This window comes from Scleropages formosus, chromosome 15 (assembly GCF_900964775.1).
Source record: "Scleropages formosus chromosome 15, fSclFor1.1, whole genome shotgun sequence".
Classification (NCBI taxonomy): domain Eukaryota; kingdom Metazoa; phylum Chordata; class Actinopteri; order Osteoglossiformes; family Osteoglossidae; genus Scleropages; species Scleropages formosus.
This window is the reverse complement of record NC_041820.1, coordinates 25,819,739-25,845,935: the sequence shown is the minus strand read 5'-3', so window position 1 is coordinate 25,845,935 and position 26,197 is coordinate 25,819,739. Positions and strand designations below refer to the sequence as shown.

At 49.3% G+C, this 26,197-nt stretch overlaps 1 protein-coding gene across 7 annotated transcripts in view; it reads right to left on the bottom strand.

Moving 5' to 3' along the window:
- LOC114912299 (transmembrane protein 260-like) overlaps positions 1 to 26,197 on the bottom strand; it is a 40,224-nt gene that overhangs the window by 8,569 nt on the left and 5,458 nt on the right. For 6 of the 7 annotated variants that reach the window (XM_029258490.1, XM_029258497.1, XM_029258491.1 and 3 more), the window contains 7 exons: positions 25,465 to 25,496; positions 23,723 to 23,874; positions 4,315 to 4,492; positions 2,593 to 2,706; positions 2,318 to 2,497; positions 1,807 to 1,847; positions 447 to 533 (listed from right to left, as the gene is read on the bottom strand). In XM_029258490.1, the coding sequence (XP_029114323.1) occupies positions 447 to 533; positions 1,807 to 1,847; positions 2,318 to 2,497; positions 2,593 to 2,706; positions 4,315 to 4,492; positions 23,723 to 23,874; positions 25,465 to 25,496 (784 nt within the window). The remainder of the gene's footprint in view (positions 1 to 446; positions 534 to 1,806; positions 1,848 to 2,317; positions 2,498 to 2,592; positions 2,707 to 4,314; positions 4,493 to 23,722; positions 23,875 to 25,464; positions 25,497 to 26,197) is intronic. The other variant, XM_029258496.1, reaches the window with a different exon arrangement.

The following is a 26,197-nucleotide window of genomic DNA, read 5'->3' as shown; positions in this document are numbered from 1 at the left end:
GCCCTCTCGCCCACCTACCCTCACACTCATCCCCCCTCGAAACACTTCCAGTCCCGATCCCGCAGCCGCCCCCCGCGCCACTCCTTCGCCACCGTCGCGAACAGACGTTCCAGTCCGAAAACACCCCTTTAATCACAATTCACCCCTTTAAACAGCCGCGCTCATTTTTACCGGGGCAATTTAGGGTAAGTCCCTTGCTCAGGGGTGCTACAGCAGGATTTTGGATCTGAACCTGGGGCCTTCGAGTCCAAAGGGAGCGGATCTTAGCACCACGCTACCTGCTGCCCCAGTATCGGGAATGTAAGGGTGATCCTTACATTCAATCCTGGAACACCGGCATGCCAGGGTGCAAGGCTCCATGGAAGGAGTCTCTCCACAGGGTATGCAGGCGGTTATTGTACCCTCCACTAATGGCTGGTGTGTAACTCCATCCAGCGTATCCTCACCTGTCCCACAGGGAGAGGAGCAGGCTGATCCCCGCCAGAATCAACACAGGGACAGTGAGGTGAGCCACGCAGTGGTCCAGCTGGGCCCTGGAACACAAACGCACAGGAGGCCACGTGAGCTGAGCGCGTCACCCCAAACATCCCCTCCGCCCCCCCATCAGGCTCCGTGTCCCCCCTGTCCGTCAGCCAGCGCGGCCACTTCCTGTTTACGGGTGCGTGTGTGTGTGTGTGTGTGTGTCAACTCCAGCGTGGCGGTTTACACTGCGCAGACGGCACGCTTGTCACTGCCTGTCATGTTCCACTGTCTCCCTTGAAGTTAAACTTGTGCCTGTCTTTCAGCACCGCAAGGCGTGGGGGGGGGGGGGGGGGCGTTTGTCCATCAGCCGCAGAAACGCTGGCACAAGGATGGATAATGTGGTGGGGGTGGGGTAGGGTGGGGTGGAAGGGGGGTGCGCAATCTCTCCAGCGGTATTGCAGACTCTGTCATCACTGCCGGTCACGCTTTAACAGCAGAGCTGTGTGATCATCTCAAAGTGCTGGGAAAACACAACATGGCGATTTGGCCCAGCGAAACGGGCCCGGCTCGGCTTCGACATCGGGACCGAGTCGGGGGAAGAACAAAAGGCAGAAAAGACGCGGCGACGGCACACGGGCTTCGTGGCGCACCAGGGATCTCGAGGCGCTGGACGTCAGCCGCAGAGCCGTGACTAAACCGTCCGCAGCGCGACGGCAAACAAGCGGCGCAACGCGGGACACGCGGGCAAAACATCACGGCGACGCACAAACGGGAATCGCACAATAACAAGGTCTTCGGTCGTAGAATTAAACAAAGCTTCGGGGTGATCTAACTGTCCGGCATCGTTCGGATGTCTCCGGACGGCTCGCCGATTCCGACACCCTGCGGCAGTGTGGAAATCACTTATGACCCGCGTGTGTGTGTTACACTGGGGATACCGTATGCTCTGTTCATCAGAAATGTGGGCCAAGACAGCCAAAGTGACCTTCAGATCATCAGTATATACCGCACATCACCCTGTTTTCGGAAGTTTTGGGGCGACCGGTGCCTCGGGTGCTGTCATCGGCATTCCTGACCTCAGGGACGTTCGAACCACGAACGAGCATCTGAGGGCACGAGAGCAGCAGGCCAGACTCAATCTTGACACCTGCTTTCCGATGCTTTATCACCGAGAGGTCCGCGCGATCGCTTGCTGGCCACTTCAATGAATTCTCCATCTTCTGCTTGGAACGTTCCTGCTCGAGGCGTCACTTCGTCTTCCGCCCTGGCGCTCCGAGGCACGATCCGCAACCAAACAAACGGGGCGAGAGGCAATGTGACATAACGGTCGGGCGGCGAACTCACCGGAGCATCCTGGCTGACCCCACCGAGCCATCCGCCTTCGCCTGACGTGATGCAGTCCGAGAGACCGGGAGAGGGAGAAGGAGACGGGTGTGTTAGGCTCTACTCCCCATGGTCACGTGAACGACTGAGCCGCACGTTAACGTCGCACAAGCGGAATCTCTAATTACGGGGGACAGGCGTCCCGGGCCACAGGAACAGTTATCTGCGCGTCCGCTGGAGAACAGCGGAGTCCAATGGACAGAGTTCAATGCTTTACCCGAGCCGTGTTCCCACGAAGCCAAGCCGAGCGCATCAGAGCGGCCAAGATTCGACCTCACCGTGTGGCCGCCGGAGGCCAAGGCTGCTCCCGTTTGCGCTCCAGCACGCGCTCAACACTCGGTGCCAATTTTTATTTCTAATTATACATTTTCCAATACAGCATTGCCGTGGGAGCAGATGAGCTAGAGAACAAAAAGAGTGTGACTTGTGTGTGTGTGTGTGTGTGTGTGTGAGAGAAGGAGAGAGATCGTACCAGGCTGAAGGTGCCATACTCCATCCTGAGCAGGTGTGTGAGCAGTCCGCGAACGGTGGTCTGGTCGCCCCAGCTCCAGCGAGCCGCGTTCGCCGCCGAGGAGATCGGGAGGTAGAGGTACGGCAGGAAGCCGAACAGGAAGTGAAGGGCCAGCAGCGCCACGCCGCGCAACGACAGCTCCTGGCCAGCAGGGTGCAGCGTACAGATGATCGCGCGGCGACCCGGCGAAGAGGTCTCGAAGGGTTTGCGTAGCCGCACCGTGAGGGCATACTCACCTGGTAGGTGTGCAGTCGCAGCAGCACCCACGGGATCACAGGCACCACGTAGAGCACCAAGGTGTGCTGGTTACACAGGCCCAAGCCGCAGCACAGCGCCCCCCAGCGGGAAAACTGACGGAGGGACACGTGGCGGCACAACTGATCAATGACACACTCGCTGATGGTTTTCTAATAAATTAAAGCAAATTCCTACAGAAACAGGCATCGTTTGGACCTATTATCTAGCAGTGTTTACTGTTTACTGTGTATTTACTGTACTGGGTATCAGTGCTGTCCCGTGCATCACTTTCGCCGGGCCACTGAGCTACTAAAGTGAAGATGTGCCGGATGCTGCACTTTTTGAGCGACAGAATATTCAGCTTGAGGCTCCATGACAGCCACAACATACACGTACAATTAAACACTCACTCACTCACACGCGCAGATTCGGAACGTGATTTGTACCTGCGCAGCTCTTGAGTGACACGTATCGGCAAAACCGCAGTACCAGACAAGCGAGCTGCGCTTCGATAATCCCGTGTCTGTGTCTAAAGCTCTTCATCAGTCGTCGTACCTTTGTTTACTCTGCGCTGCACAGGGCTTTGGAGAAGAGCGTCTGCCAATCGACTAAATAAATGCAAATTTTACCATGCAGAAACAATTCATTGCGAAACCTTCCGGTTCAAAGTCCGCCTATTTTTTGTGTATTTTTTGCCTCCTTGCAAAAAAAAAAAAAAGAAAAAGATTGCAATCATTTGTGTACTTTTCAAACTTCTGACAGCATATGTTCATCCATCTGTCATCAACAGCTTATTATCCCGAGCGGGGTCACGGCGAGCCGAAGCCTAACCCGGAACCCAACCGGAACCCACCCAGGACGGGGACGCCAGTCCATCACAAGGCACCCCAAACAGGGCTCGAACCCTAGACCCACCACACAGGGGGCACTGGCCGAACCCACTCCGCCACCACGCCCCCCGAGAGCATATCTTTATAAATCTATTTTTTAAAAAAATGATGCACTTATGTACTAAATATTTGCATTTCCAAACAAAATATATTTTACTTCTTTGCTCAGCCTGATCTGGAGATTCATCGGTTTCAAGTTGCAGCAATTTTTCGTCGCATTCAAGTGTCAGCGAACGCAAATCGGTGTTTACACTGCAGCAGCAGCAACCGGTGCTCTTAATTCCCACATCCATCTCCACGTGAACATGATCCAGCGGCTGGCCCCTGGATAAAATATTTTAATCTGAGAAAATAGTGAGCGTACAATAGTTTTGTGTTTTCCTATCGAATCGGAACTCGCGCACTCGTGGGTGTGCTGTAAACTTCTCGCCACCTAGGGTTGGACAGAGCAAAATCTCCCTCGATTAGTCACAGCAGAGCGCCGAGGCGCAACACACTTTAAGCACCCTTTCTGAATAATTCCAACTAAAATTACTCTCGGGATTAAACTCTCTCGCTAGCTAATATTAATCTTTGCCGCCTTTCTTCACCTGCAATGATGTCATGGACCATTTTAGAATTTCCATACAACACGTATCGAGGCAGCTCGGAGCAATGTGGAGTTGACATGTTTTATTAAAAACGGTGGCAATTTCAGAAACGACCCCCAAGTCCCCGTTCTGTAAGTTGTTCAAGCGGTGCCTGCGGGTCTCTAAGCTTTTTGAAAAAAAAGGTCAGCCTCCCGCCGTCCGGAGCCGCACTTTTTACCGTGCTGTTAGACGCAGCGGTTACCTTCCTTCTCTCGCCGGCACCGTCGGCGCGGTGGAAGCTCGCGGCTAAAGCGAGGATCGAGCCCACAAAGAGGTTGTTGAGGGAGAAGACCTCTGCCACCACGGACCAGCGCCAGGTCAGCAGGGAGAGGGCGAACACCCCCCCGGCTAGCACGGCTCCCGGGCCCGGCCCAGCCAGTCTGCGGAAGAGAGAGATCGCCCCGGTAAGCGCGGTGTGAGAACCCCGGGCGCCGGGGATGCGTAAATACATACACACACACGGGTGAACGCTTACAGGAGCCACATAAAGGTAGAATGAAAACCATTTTTGCTTCTTCGTTAGCCCGCATCTTTATACGAAGGAAATACAAAGGATGGGTTTTACCCATCGAAAACAGCACGGGATTCTTGCTGGAGCCATTTAGGGTGAACGCCTCGATCAAGGGTGCCGCGGCAGGAACGGGATTCGAACCTGCAGCCTCGAGGCCCCTCGAAGCATCAGGCCAAAGCGGTGCGCCGGCCGGAGCCGCGCGAAAGTGCCGAAGGGATGCCCCGTGACGTTAGCGCAAAACCGCAAATGTACATTACTGTAAATGCAGAATTAAAGTAAAGCCGTAACGCCGCCTGCTGAAAACGTGAAAAGCACTTGCAGCCCATGTATTGTGATGAGAGCGTCGAAAAATTAGCCACATTCCTACAGTGCGGGACTGCTGGCCGGAGACGCTCTGCGATTAGCGCCCCCCTCCCCAGGGCCGCCACCCGCTCCAGCACAGCCTGCCAGCAATCGCCGCCGCGGGAGATATCGTTAGCAATTTAAATATTTCCACAAAAGTGCCCCCCCCCCCAGCCCCGCCACCCAGCCCCTTCCTCTCCCTCCATCTCTTTAGCAGTAATTGAGGCAAACTTGGGATAATCTGTTATACGCTAAGACCCACCACTTATTAAAGAGAGACAGAAAGAGAGACAGAGAGAGAGAGAGAGACGGCAAATGAGAGGAAGGAGAGTGGAAGAAAAGGGAAAAAAGGGTGCAGAGAGCGAGGTGGTGGTGGCGGCGGCGATGGGGGGGGTGGAGTGTGAGGATGGAGGATGAAATGAAGGGAAAAAAAAAAAGTTGGGGGGGGAAAAAAAATCGAGTCCCCAGCATGCTGGCTCTGAAATTTGAGCAGGCTTGACAATTAGGGGAGTCAGGCGGTATGGCCCTCTCCTCCATTGTGTGGAGTGGCTTAGAGTCCTCATCAGCCTATCAGCTAACTGACAGGCAGAGAGCTGCTCTATTCAGAGCGGCAGATACAAGCTGCAGGCCAAACGGCTGCCAGGTCCCTTATGACCCCACAATCCCTTGCCGGTGACAGCTTCAAGCTCCATAGCAAATTAGGCGCTCTCACATTACAATCGCAGAAGACAGATTCCATTAACGGTATCTGAAATTGAGTAGAGAGCAGGCCCGTTATCAGACCTGACTCATAAGCACCGCCATTAATCACAGGCATGATACCATTTATACATTTCCAGCTCTCTGCCTGCCGCTGTGATAGTCAGCCACAAAAGGCCTGATGAGACTTAGGGAAGGGAACAATGGAGCTTTCTGAGGAAAGCGCAGTAAATCAGGAAAAAAGGGGAGCGGGAGAGGAAGGGGAGGAAGGGGAAAAAAAAAAAAACCGTACTCTCGCTGACTACTTCTCCTTTTTTTTTCCCTCCATTTTCGCTCCTTCCTCCCTTCTTCTGCGCTTCTGCCTCCTGTGCAGGGAAGGGGGAGGAGCGGTGCTGGGTGGGAAGGAGAGGGCTGTCTGCTCCTGCACAGAGATAGCGCCCTCGCTCCCCGTGCCGCTCCAGGAATTAGCAGCCGAGGGGGCGGGGAGGGGCCCTGCGTTGAGGTGCGCGGACCCCCCGCACCCTCGATTCTACCCTCCTGCGTGGTAATTAACCCAGGGCACATACTCTTAGTGAGGGAGGAGGAGAGGTCTCGTGCTGGAGAGCCGGGGCTTCTCAGAGACGTATTCTTCCACCAGCCAGGCTTGCCTTCAATAGTGACGCCTGACAGCCGCTGCGGTGGCGGCGGGGAAGTCCCGCTGGCTCGGGTTCGCCGCTCGGCGCCTTTATTCCCCGCAAGTGGTTGATGTCTCTTTCCACAAAGCTGTCGCTGTACTGCGGCGCCGCACACGATCCGTCTCTCCTTGTCACACCGCCCGGGGCCCCTGACCCTTGCCGCTGATAACGCGTGTAACGAGCTGACACTTTTGGCAGGACGGCGTCCCGGGGAACGCGGCATGGTGCGGCGCCTGCGTCTCAGTACTGTACGTCACTAGAACAGAGAAGAGCTGCTGCGCTCCTGCAGGACAGCGACCAAACACATTCCCCATACATAAAAAGCAGCATCCATTACCTGTGTCCGCCACACATGTGGAAACAGGCAATGCTTGATATGACAAACTTTGTGGTTCTTTAAATGGGAAAAGTTGTAATAAGTCACTTTGTGGGAGGTGGGGGAGGGGGGGTGTCAGCAAAGCAACAAAATAATCACATCGTCATTTTCACTTTGACAAGCAAACAAACAGCACGGGGAATGCGTAAATCCGGAGCGCAAACGGTGGCCGGTGTAGCATCTACTTCGCCTCGTCTCCATCATGCTGTGTGATATGCAAATGAAGCAGCGGAGAACAAAGGTGCAGCATTAAACACAATGAGGAAAGCATATAAACACACAAACGCAATTAAACATAAATGATTTTGCGCTCCTGACTGCCTGCTTTAAGATCTCCTGGAGCAGCTCTGTGACACGTGTGAGGAGGGGGACAGGGAGGGACACTGTTAACACCACTGAGCAACACCCCCGGGAAATCTCCTGCCGCCACCGCCGCAAGACGGGGGCTGTGGGCAGAGCCCACTGGAAAGCACCGTGCATTCCTGAGCAGGAGCAATGGGGAGAGGTTCCTTCAGGAGTGGGAGTTGGACGGCGTCTCCAACTGGCTTCGCAGCCCCCCAGAGCGACGAAGCACAGCTATTCAGGCAGCGAGGCAATCTCCTGGATGCTGCGGAGGCCACGGTGGCACTGCGCCCTGCTGCCCGGGGTCTGCGGGGAGCCGTCCTGGCCAGGCGGCACCAGCTCTGGACCAGCAGTGGCAGCTGGCGGTCCACTGGAGTCCTACAGAGGAATTCCACAGAATGGTGGAAGGTGGCCGAAGGCACCGTCATGCATGTTGGTTGCTCTACAGAAGAGCGGGTGTAGCGTGCTGTAACACGTGGGCTCTCGCATGCACTCGGTGTCCATCTGAGTGTCCTCATGTGCATTGTGTACCTCTTCATCTACAGCGCTGCTTGAAAGTATGTATAGCCCTTGGGTCCCTTGGTTTTACCACAAAGTGGTCATTCAGTGAGAATCAGTGTTTCTCATGTGACATAACAGCTGTGTAAGGACCAATTCCACATGTTGCTTTGGAGGAAATCATGTGCGTAGTAAAAACACACAAGCAGTGCAGGTGAGGAAATGAGTGAAGCCCAAGTTGTGCTGGTTAAACCGAGTAGGTAAGCAGAATCGGGGGTGTAAATCACAGTGATTTTTCATTTTAAAAGTTTAATATTTACATTTTATACGTTTAATTTTCCACACAAGAAACAATGACCATCCCTACACGGTTTACACGCTTTCAAGCAGCAGTGTACATACAGAGGGATGAGAGAAAATCACTATTTAGATTAAGTCTATATGACAACTGTCCTGACTCAGACTGCACTCCCTCAATATCCGCAAGGGTACAGGGCTCACCAGCCACTCATGTTCTGGTCAGAAATTTTATCGCACCATCTGCATCAATACGATGTGCGTTTCGCCAGGAAAAGGGTTCGACAGCCAATGTCACCTGCGGAATCCAAATTTGCACCCAGTATTAAAAAGGTTCTTGTCTTCTGCAATCCTTCATTCTGCAGATGTTTTTAAATTCACAGACTGTCGTAGCATCAAGCATCAGTTCCCTTAAAGGCACAACCAAAATTGGCAAATTTCGGACAAATGTGACATATTGCAAAGCATTCAAGGTCAGTAACTGGTACGACATTAATACAAGCTGCTCCTTAATACAGTCGTCCTTTCCATAAGTAAAGAACATGTACTGCAACATCACGTGACGATCATGACAATGACGTGAAGAACACGTCAGCATGGGCACCATGAAACTATGAAATGTGAAATAAAAAAGGCTGACGATCACACAAGGCACTTCGTACCAGGAAAACGAGGTGAGGAAAGAAGTGAGGTCAGAGGAGGGGGGGATGTGGGGTCATTCTGTCATGTGGCAGTGATGGAGAAAGGCACTTCTTGTATATTCTCCAATTAAAAGTAAACATACTAGGTTTATAAAGACATGGTCATCAATTCCAAGACACTTTGGACAAACTAGGCAGGGAGTATTCCACTAAGTGAAGAAATAGATATAAATGCGAGCTGTTCACTTTAAAACGAATTTGCATAAAAAATGTCTTCCAACCAGAGGATGATTATATTTAAATATGTGCTTAAACATGTATAAACTGCAATGCATGTTTTCCAGAAGGCTACAATAACCACAATAGAGAGATAATGTGGTCATCAAAGAGTAATACACACACACACCGTCTGAACCGCTTGTCCCATACGGGGTCACGGGGAACCGGAGCCTACCCAGCAACACAAGGCGTAAGGCTGGAGGGGGAGGGGACACACCCAAGACAGGACGCCAGTCCATCACAAGGCACCCCAAGCAGGACTCGAACCCCAGACCCACCGGAGAGCAGGACAAGGTCCAACCCACTGCGCCAGCGCACCCCCCTCATTTCAGAGTGTTTACATATTGGGTGGGGTTAGGCATCCAACCATGGTAGTAAACGTGGGCCAGCAGATGTTGTGGTGGTTAGAGCTGCTGCCTTGCACTCCAAAGGAGTGAGGTTCAAATCCCATTTCCTTCTGCAGTACCCTTAATCAAGGTATTTACCCCAAATTGAGACGGTAAACGTTACTCAGTTGTAGAAATGGGTAAATCACTGCGAGCTGCTTTGGAGAAGAGTATCATGTATATCCAGGACCAGAAAGTGTGCAGGCAAGATTATAGAAGATGCTTCCCAGCTATCACATCTTCTATGCCCTCTGTTCCGGTAAGTGATAGAGGGCACACAGGACTTAAAAACACAAGGCACAAGAGCAGCACCCCCTGCAGTGTCCTTCATCAACCTCTTAAGTATACATTATAATCCATAACACACCTGATGGTTATTGGCACTAACAGATGGCTACTAAACTTTGGACTAGAAGAGTAGTGTACTGCATATCCTAAAGTAATACAATTATTACATTTATTCATTTAGTTTTTGAAACGTCTCCAACTGCACCTTATGTTCAGGTTTGCTACTATTTCCACCTCTGTGCCCATATTATTTATATGTGCTCACACTCATCCCGTTTTATTATTTAATTTATTTATTTTCCTTCAAACTATTACTTTATGACTTTTATTTCCTTCACGTGGTTATGTTTGCTGTACGTGTATGAAGAAGCACCCACCACGTCAAGTTCCTGGTATGTGCAAACGAACTTGACCGTTAAAACAATAATTATCTTAAAGGCAGGTAACAGTGTTAACCTGGATACACCTTCACCGCTAAGGAGTCCATGCTCCCGACCAGTGGGGTCGGTGCTCCTGCACACCAGTGGCTGGGGGCAGTTAAAAGGCCAGGTGCTGCTCCAATGCCTCCGCTGTGTCTCCTCTATGAAGCACATGCAGAATTAATCACTGCAATCCTCTCGCTACTCAAACAATGCAGCTACCGACATGACAATTTCCACAAGAATGGTGTCTTAATCTGCACCTCGCAAAATAAATGGTGTTTACCCAATTCAGACTGCCATTATTACTATTTCTAATTTTGTCTGCGCCCAGACAAAAGTCATTAGGCGGCACTGATATATAGGGTCGCTCTATACACTCCATTAAGTAATTCTGGGCAAATTATAATTGCCAAGCCTGATCCGTCACTTGGCTGGCGACTGTCATTAGAAGTCTGTTTGGTGAGAGAGGGATGTAATATTCATGGCCGCTGTGGAGACAATCTCAGGCCTTTGGGCTAAAATAATATTAAATGGTACAGTAGGTCGGGCCGCCATCACCCCTCACCCACCCCGCCACCCCACCCCCCTTCCAGTAATGAGGAAATAACATCTTCATTAAACATCTGTTACATTGCATTGTTGAGGAGGTCCTGAGGGCAGTATTGGTCATGCTGGCAAAGGAGAACACGAGTCTGCCGTTGAGGGGGCCACACACACTCAAACCTGGCTTGGATTCCAGCGCAGCAACAAAAAATACATGAGGAAGCTTCACTTTCAAGGAGCAGGGGGTTGCTGGCTATCTTGCTGTCCTTGCACTTTTCCCATCCAAGTTCCACTCAAGCAGCCTTGGACCCCACACACACCCATGGCCCCCTGCGGACACTTTGAACCGACCAATCTGAACGCAAGGTGAATAGCTGCAACAGTGCAAAAGGTGTGGTCAGGAGACGTCCGTGAGCACCATATGGAGGCAAACCTTATAAGGAGTTGTGCTGGAGGGGTACAGGTGCCGCCTCTTAGCAGAAAATACTGCCCTATTCGCATTACGTAACCACAAAACCTCAAGGAGTACTGAGCAGCTACTGGACAGGACGTTGTCTTTGTCTAGTCACTTTGGTTTTACATTTACATCTATTTATTTAGCAGATGCTTTTCTCCAAAATGACTTCCAACGAACTCAATGTAGTGTTATCAGCCCACACACCTTATTCACCAAGGTGACTTACACTGATAGATACACTACTCACGATGGGTCATTCATCCATACATGAGTGGAACACACTCTCTCTGTGTCACTCAATATTATTAGGGAACCTGAACAGCATGTCTTTGGACTGTGGGAGGAAACCAGAGGACCCAGACGAAACTCACGCAGACACGGGCAGAACGTACAAACTCCATCGTTTTTGTAGTGCAAAAATAAGTGAACCTCAAGATGCACTAGTTAAACCAAAAGGTAAGTAGAATCAGGTGTGTAAATCAATCATAATTTATTCATTTTGAGATTTAGAATTTAAAAACTGATTTCAATATTTCATACAAGAATAATGACCTTCGGTGGGCTCACCACCTGCCAGAGAGACCGTAAGGGGCCGGTGCATTGATGATTTGGGCGGTGGTCGGGGCCGAGTGCCCGGCCGACCCAAACCTCGGGCGCCAACTCTGGTTTTTGGGACTTGGAATGTCACCTCACTGGCGGGGAAGGAGCCTGAGCTGGTGCGGGAAGTTGAGAGATACCGTCTAGATATAGTCGGGCTCACTTCCACTCACAGCTTGGGTTCTGGAACCACTCTTCTCGACCAAGGGTGGACTCTCCACTATTCTGGCGTTCCCCAGGGTGAGAGGTGGCGGGCGGGTGTGGGCTTATTAATAGCCCCCCAGTTTAGCCGCCATGTGTTGCAGTCTACCCCGATGAATGAGAGGGTCATCTCCCTGCGCCTTCGGGGCAGGGAACGGTCTCTTACTGTTGCTTGTGCTTATGCGCCTAATGCCAGTGTAGAGTACCCGGCCTTCTTGGAGTCCCTGGAGGGCGTTGCTGGAAAGCGCTCCCACTGGGGACTCTGTCGTTCTACTGGGGGACTTTAACGCCCACGTGGACAGCGACAGTGACACCTGGAGGGGCGTGATTGGGAGGAACGGCCTCCCTGATCTGAACCCGAGCGGTAAGTTGTTATTGGATTTCTGTGCTAGTCACAATTTATCCATAACGAACACCATGTTCATGCATAAGGGTGTCCATCAGTGCACTTGGCACCAGGACACCCTAGGTCGGAGGTCGATGATCGACTTTGTAGTCGTTTCTTCTGACCTTCGGCCATATGTCTTGGACACTCGGGTGAAGAGAGGGGCTGAGCTGTCAACTGATCACCACCTGGTGGTGAGTTGAATTCGATGGCGGGGGAAAAAGCTGGACAGACCTGGCAGGCCCAAACGCATAGTGAGGGTCTGTTGGGAACGTTTGGCGGAGGCCCCTGTCAGAGAGGTCTTCAACTCCCACCTCCGACAGAGCTTCAACCAGGTCCCGAGGGAGGTGGGGGACATCAAGTCTGAATGGACTATGTTCCACGCCTCCATTGTTGGGGCGGCGGTTCAGAGCTGCGGCCATAAGGTCTCCGGCGCCTGTCGCGGCGGCAATCCCCGAACACGGTAGTGGACACCGGAGGTAAGGGATGCCGTCAAGCTGAAGAAGGAGTTCTATCGGGCCTGGCTGGCTCATGGGACTCCTGAAGCAGCTGATGGGTACCGACAGGCCAAATGGAGCGTGGCTCTGGCAGTCGCCGCGGCAAAAACTCGGGCTTGGGAGGAGTTCGGTGAGGCCATGGAGGAAGACTTTCAGTCGGCCTCAAAGAGATTCTGGCAAACCGTCCGGCGACTCAGAGGGGGGAAGCGGTGTTCCACAAACACTGTTTACAATGGAAGTGGTGCGCTGCTGACCTCAGCTGAGGATGTCCTCGGGTGGTGGAAGGAGTACTTTGAGGATCTCCTCAATCCCTCCGACACGCCTTCCGTAGAGGAAGCTGAGGCTGGGGACTCGGAGGGGGACTCGTCCATTACCCTGGCTGAAGTTGCTGAGGTAGTCAAAAAAACTCCTCGGTGGCAAGGCTCTGGGAGTGGATGAGATCCACCCCGAGTTTCTCAAGTCTCTGGATGTTGTGGGGCTGTCTTGGCTGACACGCCTCTGCAGCATCGCGTGGAGTTCGGAAACGGTGCCTCTGGACTGGCAGACCGGGGTGGTGGTCCCTCTTTTTAAGAAGGGGGACCGGAGATTGTGTTCCAACTACAGGGGGATCACACTCCTTAGCCTCCCTGGGAAAGTCTATGCCAGGGTACTGGAAAGGAGAATCCGACCGATAGTCGAACCTCGGATTCAGGAGGAGCAATGCGGTTTTCGCCCTGGCCGTGGAACACTGGGCCAGCTCTATACCCTCACTAGGGTGCTGGAGGGTTCGTGGGAGTTTGCCCAACCAGTCCATATGTGTTTTGTGGACCTGGAGAAGGCATTCGACCGTGTCCCTCGTGGCATCCTGTGGGAGGTGCTTCGGGATTATGAGGTTCGGGGCTCGCTGTTACGGGCTGTTCGTTCCCTGTATGACCGGAGCAGGAGCTTGGTTCGCATTGCCGACAGTAAGTCAGACCTGTTCCCGGTGCATGCTGGACTCCGCCAGGGCTGCCCTTTGTCACCGATTCTGTTCATTATCTTCATGGACAGAATTTCTAGGCGCAGCCAGGGAACGGAGGGTGTCTATTTTGGTGACCGCGAGATCTCGTCTCTGCTTTTTGCGGACGATGTGGTCCTGTTGGCTTCATCAAGTCAAGACTTGCAGCGTGCACTGGGGAGGTTTGCAGCCGAGTGCGAAGCGGCGGGGATGAGAATCAGCACCTCCAAATCCGAGGCCATGATTCTCAGTCGGAAAAAGGTGGATTGCCCCCTCTGGGTTAGGGGGGAGTTGCTCCCTCAAGTGGAGGAATTTAAGTATCTCGGGGTCTTGTTCACGAGTGGGGGAAAAATGGAGCGGCAGGTTGACAGACGGATCAGTGCAGCATCCGCAGTAATGCGGTCATTGTACCGGTCTATTGTGGTGAAGAGGGAGCCGAGTCGTAAGGCGAAGCTCTCAATTTACCGGTCGATCTACGTTCCTACCCTCACCTATGGTCATGAACTCTGGATCATGACCGAAAGAATGAGATTGCGGATACAAGCGGCAGAAATGAGTTTCCTCCGCAGAGTGGCTGGGCGCACCCTTAGGGATAGGGTGAGGAGCTCGGTCACCCGGGAGGAGCTCGGAGTAGAGCCGTTGCTCCTCCGCATCGAGAGGAGCCAGTTGAGGTGGCTCGGGCATCTGTTCCGGATGCCTCCTGGACGCCTCCCTGGTGAGGTGTTCCGGGCATGTCCCACTGGGAGGAGGCCTCAGGGCAGACCCAGGACATGTTGGAGAGACTATGTCTCCCGGCTGGCCTGGGAACGCCTTGGGGTTTCCCCAGAGGAACTGGAGGAGGTGTGCGGGGAGAGGGAAGTCTGGAGGACTCTGCTCGGACTGCTGCCCCCGCGACCCGGCCCCGGATAGCGGAGGAAGATGAATGAATGAATGAATGAATAATGACCATCCCTATTGGCTTCACATACTTTCAAGCAGCACTGTATGTATATTTTCCATATTTTTTATGTCACAGCCTTATGCTAAATTCTTTTATATTCATTTTTCCCCTCATCAACCTCTACTCAATACTTACTCAATACTCCATAATGGAAAAAGGAAAAAGAAAAAAAAACAGGACTTTAGAAATTTTTGTAAATTTATTAAATATAAAAAAAACTGAAATATGACATAAACATAAGTATTCAGACCCTTTGCTATGACAGTTGAAATTTAGCTCAGCTGCACCTCATTTTTACTGATCATCTATGAAATGCTTCTACCCCTTGAAGTCCACCTATGGTAAATTCAACTGATTGGACATGATTTGTTAAGGCACATACCTATCTATATAAGGTCCCACAGCTGACAATGAGAATCAGAGCAAAAGCCCAACTATGGGGTCAAAGAAATTGCCTGCAAAGCTTAGGCACAGGACTGTGTCAAGGCACAGATCTAGGGAGCTACAAAAAAATTTTGGCAGCATTGAAGGTTCCAAAGAGTACTGTGGCCTCTATAATATTTAAATGAAAGAAGCCTGGAACCACCACAACTCTTCCTAGAGCTGCCTGCCTGGCCAAGAAGAGAAATCAGGGGATAGAGCCTTGGTAAGAGAGGTGACCAAGAACTCAACAGTCAATCTGGCTGAGCTCTAAAGATCCTGCGTGGAGATGAGCAAAACTTTGAGAAGGACAACCATCATTGCAACACTCCACTGATCTGGACTTTATAGCAGAGAGGCCAGAAGAAGCCTCTCCTCAGTAAAAGATGATAAAAGCCCGCTTGGAGTTTGCAAAAAGGCAGCTAAAGGACTCTCAGACTGTGAGAAACTAGATATAAGTTTGATGAAACCAAAACTGAACTGGCCTCAATTCAAAGCATCATGTTTGGAGAAAACCAAGCACCACTCATCACCTGCACAATACCATCCCAAGAGTGAAGCATGGTGGTGGCAGCATCATCTTGAGGGGTTGTTCTTCAGCAGCAGGTACTGGGGGACTAGTCAGGGTTGAGAGAATGCTGAATGGAGCAAAGTACAGAGATAACCTGCTCCAGAGCACTCTGGATCTCAGACTGGGCCAAAGGTTCACCTTCCAACAGGAAAATGGCCCTAAGCACAAAGCAAAGACAACACAGGAGTGGTTTAAGGACAACTCTGTGAATGCCCTTGAATGGTCCAGCCAGAGCCTGGACTTGAACCCAATTGAACATTACTGGACAGACATAAAGTAGCTATCCAATCTGACAGAGATTGAGAAGAATGGCAAAAGATCCCCAAATTGAGCTGTACAAAGCTTGTCATGTCATACCCAAGAAGACTCGAGCTTGTAATTACTCCCAATGGTGCTTCAAATAAGGACTAAGGGTCTGAATACTTCTATCAGTGTGATATTTCAGTTTTTTATTTTTAATAAACTTGCAAAAAATTCTAAAATCCTGTTTTTGCTTTCTTATCATGGGATGTTAAGTGTAGACTAAGGGAAAAATTAATTTCAATTTTACCATAAGGCTGCATCAAAAATATGGGGGGGAGGAATAAAGCAGTCTGAATACTTTCTAAGAGCACTGTGTGCATATATAGATATACACACACCTTTGAAGAGACATCAACTAAAGATACCATTAAGAAAAATCTTGCATTCCTACATTTCACAAACTCAGGTGGATGGGATCTGCAGTGAAACAGTCAAACTGCAATGCAGTGCAAAAATAAGTCAGAGCTGTAATATGAAAGTTCAGTATTAAAACTTATCCTCACACAGTTACAAACATTACAAAGGAATATAACAGGATGGCTTTGGTGAGACCATTAAGAATTATCAGGTGAGGAAAAAAGCAGATGCGTGATGACAGGAGCAGACGAAGCAGGTAAACAGGCCTGGTCACCCTGAGAGTGGACGCTCTCCTCGGTGCCGTGCCCAGAATGAGCAGAGGGCGTGGGGCGTGCGGACTGGTCTGCCTTGGCGCATGATGACCACGCCAGTCTGAGGACAGTCACGGTGGGCAGAGGCCCCTGCTGGGGGATGGTATGCCATTGTGGCGGTCCCGCTGGGTACACCACGCAACACCTGAGGTCCCCGTGCCAAACACTGAAATGTGTGTGTGTGTCTGTTGGGGGGTGTCATTCCGGAACTAGCACCCTTTCCACCACACACACAGTGGTCCTAAGTCTGCCAATTCAATGGCGGTAAATGGCCTAGCCCAGAATGAAACAGGAAAAGAAAAAAAAAACCTGCATGTTATGTTTGACTTTTAATTTTAGGAATATAGATTAAAAAGAGGGGAAAAAGTCTAAACCCCATGTAAGCCTGTACTTAAAAGCTTACGGGGTGTGACTGGGCACTCAGTCTGAAATGCTATCTTCCTCTGCTACACCATCAACAGAGGGATGCCAGGGTTTCCGGTAATGACTTTTTTCTTTTTACAAATTCAAAATTGGATCTTAGTGCATTTGGAGATTATGAACAGAGCAACGTGATTTAAATGAGGTCCATAGCTCTGTGGACAGCACCCGTTACCGTCCATTGAGCCTGGCCTAAGTGCAGTAATAAGTCCGATTTATTTATATCACACTCACTGTTTTATAACAAAGACACAAACTGCCAAAAAAAAAAGAAGAAAGTTTGTGAACCTTTTGGAATAATCTGAATGGTGTATGAATGTGAACTGATCTAAATCATAATAATATATAGCTATTTAACAAACACCACCCATAACATCTTTATTGATCAAACAATTAAGGTCACTGATTGGGAAAAAGTATGTGAACCTCAAGGAATATAACATCTTCAAATGGAAGTAATCAGAATCAGGTATTCCAATAACTGATTTAGTCATTTCATTCAATTCAAGTAAGGCTTTGACTTTCCCTGTTATATAAAGGGACCACACAACTTGATACCTGCTCTTCACAACAGAAGGGGGGGGGGGGGGGGGGCGCGGTGGTGCAGCGGCCTTGGCTGGGGCCTGCTCTCTGGTGGGTCTGGGGTTCAAGTCCTGCTTGGGGTGCCTTGCGATAGACTGGCATCCCGTCCTGGATGTGCCCTCTCCACCTCCAGCCTTACGCCCTGTATTGCCAGGTTAGGGTCCAGTTTGCCGCAACCCCACTCGGGACAAGCGGTTTCAGCCACTGTGTGTGCGTGTGTGTCTTCACAACAGAATGCTTTTTAAGTGCAATATGGTCTGATCTAAAAAGATTTGAAGACATCAAATGAGTTGATGAAGCTCATAAGACTGGAAAGGGTGAGACAAGGACTTCTAAGGACTTGGTCCTCCATCAGTCCACGGTCAGGCAAATAGTTTTCAAATGGAAGAAATTCTGTACTGTTGCTCTTCTCCCTAGGAGTGTGTCCATCAGTGCATGGGGCATGCCGTCAAAAAGTGATGCATCTGGGTGCCAGCTGAGGATCTTCAGGCATCTCTTTCCCTTGATAACATCTGTGTTCATGACTATGATAATAAAAACACTTGAGAAGAATAATGCCAGGGAAGAAATCACTGCTCTTCAAAAAACATTGCTGTCCACCTCAAATTTGCTAAAGAACAAAATAATGGACAGATAACAAATGCTGAGCTTTTGGTAAAAATGCCCAGGCTTATGTCTAGAGAAAACAAAACTTTGCACACCAACACTAAAACCTCGCACACCAACACCAAAACCTCATTCCACTAGTGAAGCATGGTGGAGGGAGGATAATGATGTGAGGCTGCTCTGTTGCCTCAGCACCTGGACAGCTTTCAGTCATTGAGGGACCAATGAATTCCAAGTTGTATCAGGAAATTCTACAGCATAAAATCTGGGTGTTTGTCTACTCTCTGAAAAGAAGTTGGGTCATGCAACATGAAAATGATCCAAAACACAGGAGTAAATAACCAACAGAGTGGCTCAAATGAAAGATTCTGAATGGCCAATTAAGATTCCTGACCTCAATTCCACTGACATGCTGTGTGATCTGAAGCAGGCCATTCAAGCAAGACATCCCAAAAAATGTACATAAATTAGAAAAATATATGTAGAGGAATGCTGCAAAATAACTCCTAATCCCTGCACAGGTCTGAGCAGCAGCAGCAGAAAGTGTTTTGTTGAGGTTATTGCAAAAAAAAAAAAAAAAAGGTTCCATTTGTTATTGAATATGAGGGCTTAACCACACTTTTTCCATCAATGACCTTGACTGTGTAATCAAGATACAGCAGTGAAAATGCAGGTGTATTATTTTGATGAAGATCACACCACATTTTGGGAGACAATCATGCAAGAAAATTGCAAAGGATTCACAAACATTTGCTCACAACTGCAAATGTGTTATTTTGTGCTGTTTCACCTTTTAGTTTTTCAGGTAATTCAATCATATTTATTAATCACTAAATAGCCATCAAATATAGAGCAAATCATTTAACAGTGTCTGATTACTAATCATTGACCCATTGTAGTGCTTAGCAAGTACAGTAAGTTTGTGGCATACTGATAGGAGTTACAGGGCAACATGGACATCTGGATGGGACTTTAGGTTAATGCCCTTGGCTTTGACTTCCCAGTGTTGAGCAACCTGAGGAGGCTGTAGGCAGACAGTCATGTGATGCACCTTCTCTGTGTGTCCAGTGTATGCACATTAGGACCAGTGTTTGTTTTTAACTGTAAAAAGACAGGCATTTCTAATCCCTCATTCCTAATCCCAAATTATTAATTCTGCACCAGCGAAGACCTAAGGATGGGAATTTTGCAGATACTATGACAGGTCTTTTTAGTGTCTTCTAAAGTAAAAGAAAGGAAATGAATGCATATACATTTCTAATAACTAAGCATTTGAAGGACATTTGGACACTGACTATTCAAGAAGCTCAAATCTGAGTGCAAATGACGGGATGGCCTGCAATGGACACACATTGCAAAATAATGTCATATAAGACGTAGTTATTACTACGGTTCGTGTTGTAGTGCATATAACAGATGGAGGTAAATTTGACATCCTGTATGTGTGTGGAGCTAAAGCTTTGCCAACTGCAGGAGTTAAAGTTTCTAGGTGATACTCAAGACATATGTATTTCAGGTGAACCGGTGACTCTACATTGCCCTTAGCGTGCGTTTGTGCGTCGGTGTGTTACCTTGCTGTGCTGTATAAACAGGTGAATGGTTTTATGGAGTTTAGTGTAGTGTATTTAGCAAGTCACCAATAACAAAGCTGGAAGCAAAACCACAGTGGAAAAAATCATTGTACCAAATTCTTGAGAAATGCTAAATGAATAAATGTAAAAGTAATGTGATGGAAAACGGGTGGAATGATGGGTGGTGACAACTATTATCCAAAGAAGCTGCTGAGGAGGAAAAGCAGGACAAACTGGAAGTGCCTGGCACTGTTAGGAGCAATATTGCCTACGAGTCCACTCGGGTCAGCTGAAGAAACTCTGTGGCCACGGCTGGCAGCCTGCAGGTAGCCCTGCCGAGGGGCAGGTGCTCTGGCTGCAGCCTGGGACGTGGGCCAGCCCCCACAGTGCACACTTCCTCTCCTGTTCCTGTCCCCGTCCCATTGCAGCAGGTGTCCTTGACCTCTGACCTCTTCATCGCAGCTTACTGCCGTGTGCCTTTCATTCACAGGAAGTAGAAACTGGTCCACAGCAGCTGCCACAAGCAAGACACATGGCTCAGCCCAACATCACTCTTCTTTCACCGCTAACAGCCATAATTCGCAATTACTAAGACAACTACAGTGCTCGCCCACCTCACAAAGGCAATAAGTTCCTAAAAAACCTTTTGTAAGGTGAATTCTCATAAAGATGTAATAATCATTCGTTTCAATGGTGAAAAATCTTAAGCGCCAAAACTGACCGCAACTTATGCTAAATATCACGGCACCCCACAAAAGCGAACACAAGTATTTCAGCACTTCACATTAGTTTTTATAACAAAACATAACAAGGCAGATTCCATTCATTAATTACTATAATACTGTACAGCTGTCCAGTTGTGCTCATTCAGCACTTTTGCAGCTATTACACGGAGTACACAAACAACGGAAATAAACAATGCATTCAGCGAATAAGTTCCGACAATCCGGACAGCTGTGGTTAGAGCTACTGCCTTTGGATCCAAAGGTTGCAGGTTCGATCCCCACCTCCGGTGGTAGTACCCTTGAGCAAGGTACTTACCCTAAGTTGCTCCAGTAAAATTGCCCAGCTGTATAAATGGGTAAATAACTGTGAATACCTCAACATTGTGAGTCGCTTTGGGGAAGAGCATCACCTAAATGCATACCGTATTTCTCCTAATTATCGCGCCTGGGCACGTCGCAAATTACGGGCAGGGCGCGTCTATTTGAGGCCTGATTGTGCAAACTATGAAGTTTGCCTAATTCTCCCTAGCATGTGGCACGTGGTAACCATGCGGCCTGAGTGACGTCATTTTGTAAACGCGGGTTAAATATGCAAAAAGTCGTACACAGCTGCTTTTAAGTTGAAGGTTATTGCAGTTGCTGAAGAAAAAGGAAAACATTTCGCCGCAAAAGCTTTCAATGTTCACCGTCGGCGAGTGCAAGATCAGTGCCAGAACAAGACACGATTACAAAACGCATCTAAATCTGAGAAGAGAAAGTCAAGAGCTGGTCGGCCCGTCAGATATCAAGATATTGAAACTGTTCTGATAAACTGGTTTGAGGCACAACCAATGTGGGGTCCGAGTCGCCGACATTGACAGCGACGAACATTAGATGTAGGCGTCCGCATTGATTTTTTTGGCCAGACAGCTTGAAATCCGTTGTAGTTGTTAAAAAGAAAACTGCGTTCTCTAAACTAAGGTTTAATCATTGATCATTTTCAAGAAGCTAAAGTTTTACATATATGTGCACAAGGATATTAAAAATCAACATAATCAGCAGAAAAATATTAGCCGCACCCTGGCTTATCGGGCGGGGGCGCTATTATTAGAGCGGGAGCATCAAATAGGAGAAATACGGTAAATATAATTACAGGTGCATGATCACCGATATCCACGACTAATGAAGGTTGAGAACAACACAGCACAAGCCAAACTGTAACTGTGAAGATGACCACACGATAGCGCTGGTCTAGCACCACTCAGCTGTCGGAAAACTTCACAAAGTCCAATTAAATTCTCGCAACCCGAATGGGCATTTCTCACAGTATGACTGTAAATATGCAGCAGCTGCAGTTAAGATACGTGACCCTTTGAGCCTCCAAGGGCAGTTTGGAAACACTCGCTTGGTGTGATCCTGCACCACTGGTCCCAGGAGGCCCTGAAGGGAACTTCAGGAAACACACTAATTCAGGATTGGAGGCCCCAGACAAACACAGGGGCAGCTGCAGAATGTTGAGGGCAATCTGGACCATCAGCTCAGTCCATAAACGCACAACAAAACACCAATGCTGCATCTGCTGGTATTCTACTCCTTCCTTCCTAATGTCCTAAATGTCCATCACATATGCACTAACACAATATCCTGCATATCCATCCATATTGAGCCTAAAATTTGAAGGCGATGTGATGAGCTGCAACTTCTGCATCGATCCCTTGATTTCTACACTTTTGAATTTCACATTGCAAATTTAAATTTATATTTCATAGATACGAACACTTTCGTTGGCATACTGGGCAAATTTCATCTTCATCCAGTGCTCTGTTTTGAACTGGCATCACTCAGCGCACTGTTTACGTCTCTTTGCCGTTGAGCATTGTGGGAATGAATGTCATATCAAATGCTACCTCACAGTGACTGCTTGTGCTGTTAAAACTAATCTGAATCGGCTTCTTGTCTCTAAATATTCTTTAGCTAGAATACTAGTTAACATGGTTGTTTATGCTTATGGTGATTTATAATACAATATTGAAAATCTTTTATATTTGGAAAATTTTTGTGTAATATTCAATCCTTTGTCTTCACTGTACATGCACAGTTGTATGTACAGTACTGTGTTTTATTAACAAAATATTAAACGGTCATTGATAATTGTATTGTCTGGTGAAATTTTTTGATGTTCCTGTGTCCTGCTTGGAATGAGATGGAATTATCCCCTAAGAAGTAACAGTATAGGTCGTTTTGATTTACAGATGCTTGCCAAACGGCTTTCCAAGAACAAATCAGGTTTGTAAGCGGAGGAATGGGTGTACTTCCAAAAAAGCAAAAGTACGATCGAAGAGCAGACTTTAGCCAGAATTAGTCCGTCACATCCCCACACTAATGCATTCTCAGCAAGCAGACAGGAAGGGCAAAGCAAGGTCACAGAGCAGAGGTCAGTAAAATAGAGGGGATCAGCTGGCGTCTCTGCCGCCACACAAAGAAAAGTATTGATCTTCATCGATTCTGCCTGGTTACACTCTGAGCTGAAGTCCTTCATGCAGCAAAGACACGGTAATGTGTGCTGTATCTGAGTACAGAGCTGCTACCTGAGCGGGCCTGTTTAAGCACGCTCACTCTCTGGCCGTTCAAGGTCCTGGCGATGTCAATGGTATGGATTCTCCTCCTTCCTCTACACTCGACTGACCTGCAACCGTCCACCCCGTGGGGAGCACGAAGGTTAACTGGATAAATAACTTCCAGGTCGGGGGGGATTAACAGGAAATTGAGTTGAGAACCAGGGGTCGCGGTCTCGGGAGATAACCGTATCAGCTTCACCGCTGCGTACGCCTCCTCCTTGGCACCCCCACCCTCCCAGCTCCCCAGATATATCACATGAAGAGAGGGAAACACTGAGCAAAGAGAAGGAGGGCAGAGAATCCACAAAGGCAGAGAGAGACAGCAGTTGGCAGAGGAAAGATCCACCTGAGCTCTTCCCCTGGAGCAGGCCGTCATCTAGTTGGTATCCAGCACTCTGCCATTTGCTAAGCGCAAACAACCAGCGTTCACCCTCCCAAGGACACTTCTCAATTATGCTAAGCAGGCGAGAAAGGAAGAACCTATTTAAAAGCTTAATTTGACTATAATTTGAAATAATTTAATATTTTTGCAATCAGCACAGTAGATACTGAAAGGTGTCATTTGGGCCATGTCTTGTCCAAGGAAACAAATCAGACTTTCAATTTGTACACTTCTGGTGGAGATCTTCATCCACCTGGACACAGTTTTAGGCCCAGACTTCGTTCTATGAGGCTATTGTGCCACTCAAAAAATTGTGTCACAGCAGCTTGACAACTGACAAGGTCATATACTTGATGCTTCTTAAAGTCAGTCCCATCGGTGAAGCTCTCAAGTACAGTTCCCCCCTCCCCGTACCTGCACACAGTAAAGCATAGGGTGCCACTCGCCATCGATCCCAGCAGACCACTCAGAAGGTTGACACTGTGGGCGGGGGAAACGGAGGGCAAGAAAGTCATCGCCAGGCTGGACAGCAGAGTGAAGAGAGGGTAACCTGGGGGATGCGCCACCTGCAAGCAAGAGAGAACACCGTCAGTGCTGCCGGAGGGAGACAAAAGACGAAGGGAGAGAAAGAGAGACGAAAAGAAGCAGGACAGAAATACAGAGAATGAAAACAGAGAGGGTCCGGCAGAGGCCCGCAGAGAGTCCCAACAGAGGTGAACAGTGAGAGTGCGGGAAAAGGACGAAAGACAGGAGAAAAAAAAAAAAAAAAAAAAAACGTGGAAGCAGAACGATGATAAAACAGACGAGGACATTGACGCACAGGCGGAGCAGGGGAGGATGAAAGGGAGGAAGCGAAATGTAATTAAAAGCCTGTAATTTTAATTACTGTCTTTCCGAGGAGACAAGTGCCAGGGCACCGTCTCTGGCATGTGTGGGCACCCAGGGGGGCAGCGCTGGCCAGGGCCCTGACCGCTCGGTGACTTGCCCGTTACTCCATTGCTCCACACTCATCCTCCTTCCCCACCCATGGCAGGGTCGGCCGAGCCCAACCGCCTCCCCCCGACTGCCCAGGGAGGGAGGGGGCGCGTGGTGCCAGCGAAGCTCCCTGCCAGTATAGCTCCGCCTCTGAGCCCCATCACCCGGGACGGCAGCGATCGCAGCAATTAGCGCCTAAGTCTTCTCGGGACTGATAAGACCTGGTTATTAAGCACAAGCTCATCCGCGGCACCGATAAGGCTGGGCAGGCCCCCAGAGGGAGTAGGCCAGGGCTGGTACAGCAGCGAAGCGAGCACCACGATACCGGAAGACAAGGGTTCGGCTCAGGCCCAAGTCCTACCAATAGCGCCTGGCCAGGGGAACACTGGGATGCGGCACGGAGACAAGAGCACTGCCTGGGGAAAGGGACGGCTGCGGCAGCGCAAAGTAAGGAAGCAAGAAGGGGGACAGTTTGGGGAAACAGATGGTCAAGGTCAGGCAGGCCAGCAGCGACATGGCGAGCCGAACCAGGATGGAGGTACACGGCAAAGAGGGACAGACGGACGCGGGAAGACCAATGCCGGGAGATGCACTGCTGCACGGGGCCCCGGAGAGAGGGTGCTGCCTCTGGGGTGCTAGCAAGGGGCGGGGAAACGGGTGGCTGGCCGGAGGCCTGGGGCCGGGGAAGTCGAAGGGGGGTGGGGTCCGGAGGAGGTCCGGGGGGAAGCCTTGAGCGAGACGAGCGGGCCACACGGACTGCAGCAGGATTACTGGCATAGTGGCACTGACGCAGACTCCCTAAAAGGATCACAGCGGCGTAATAAACTTTATTAAATAATAAAACTTATTAGAACTGTTAACCCGATTTAGTTCATTCTTTGCGGCTTACGCACACACACACATACACACACACAAAAAGGGGGGGAATATAATAAGCCTTATACCGTACATAAGGCAAAGCTTACAAAGCCATCACTTTACCATTGACTTTAATTGGATTTGAAAAACGGGTTGCAAATTATGGCATTCTGTACTTTTAACTTCGTAAAAAGTGTATAGAAAAGAAAAAACCTGTGCTCTGAAAGTAAATTAATCTGCTTTTTGCCCATGCTTAATTAAACTTCGTTAATGCTTATAAGAGTTAATGAGTGAATTGATTAAACAATACAGCTAATGCTTACCCCCAGCTCGCAAGCAGCCGTGATCAGCTCTCCTGTGGAAGAAAATAGAGAGCAAAATTAATGTAAACCCAATAATTACTAATAGGAGATGAGTCCCTTCCAAAGTTTTCCCAGTCCAAATACTTGCACTGGGGTTTTGCATTAATTTACTCGGATCAAAACCTGAAAATCTTCCCAGCGTGACATCTCCTAAGTGGCACGCTCGTCATCTCCCCAACTCGCTTCTTGCGCCCCCGACTCACCGCACCCCCCCTCCCGGTTCTAGCGCCGAGTGTAAGTGTACGGACCCCACCCTTCTATAGCACCGCAACACCGTGCCAGCACAGAGGACACCCATGTTCCCGTCCTATAGACCTCTCCAAACGTCCAGTCCTTCCAGGAATGCATCAGACCATCGGACCCAGTCTCCCGAAGCTACCCAAGGGCAGAGGCCACCCTACAGCGTCTCCTGGTCAGCTTGGTCACAGTTGCAGGTAGTTCTCGAGTTACGATCTATGCGACTTATGAGCGGATGAACTTAAGACAGCCAACCCATCATCCTTATGTTGTCATTTTCCAGTGCTGACATTCGATGGTGAAGTCTAACAGCGATCGCTCCTTCCACTCTGTGATAACATTGACCGACCGCACTGCCACACGGCCAGCAGGCTCGTCTGTTTATAAAACTCTTCAGCCGTGATTCAATTAGCTTTTTTTTTTTTTTTTTTTAAAAGGAAAAAGAAAAAAGGGAGCA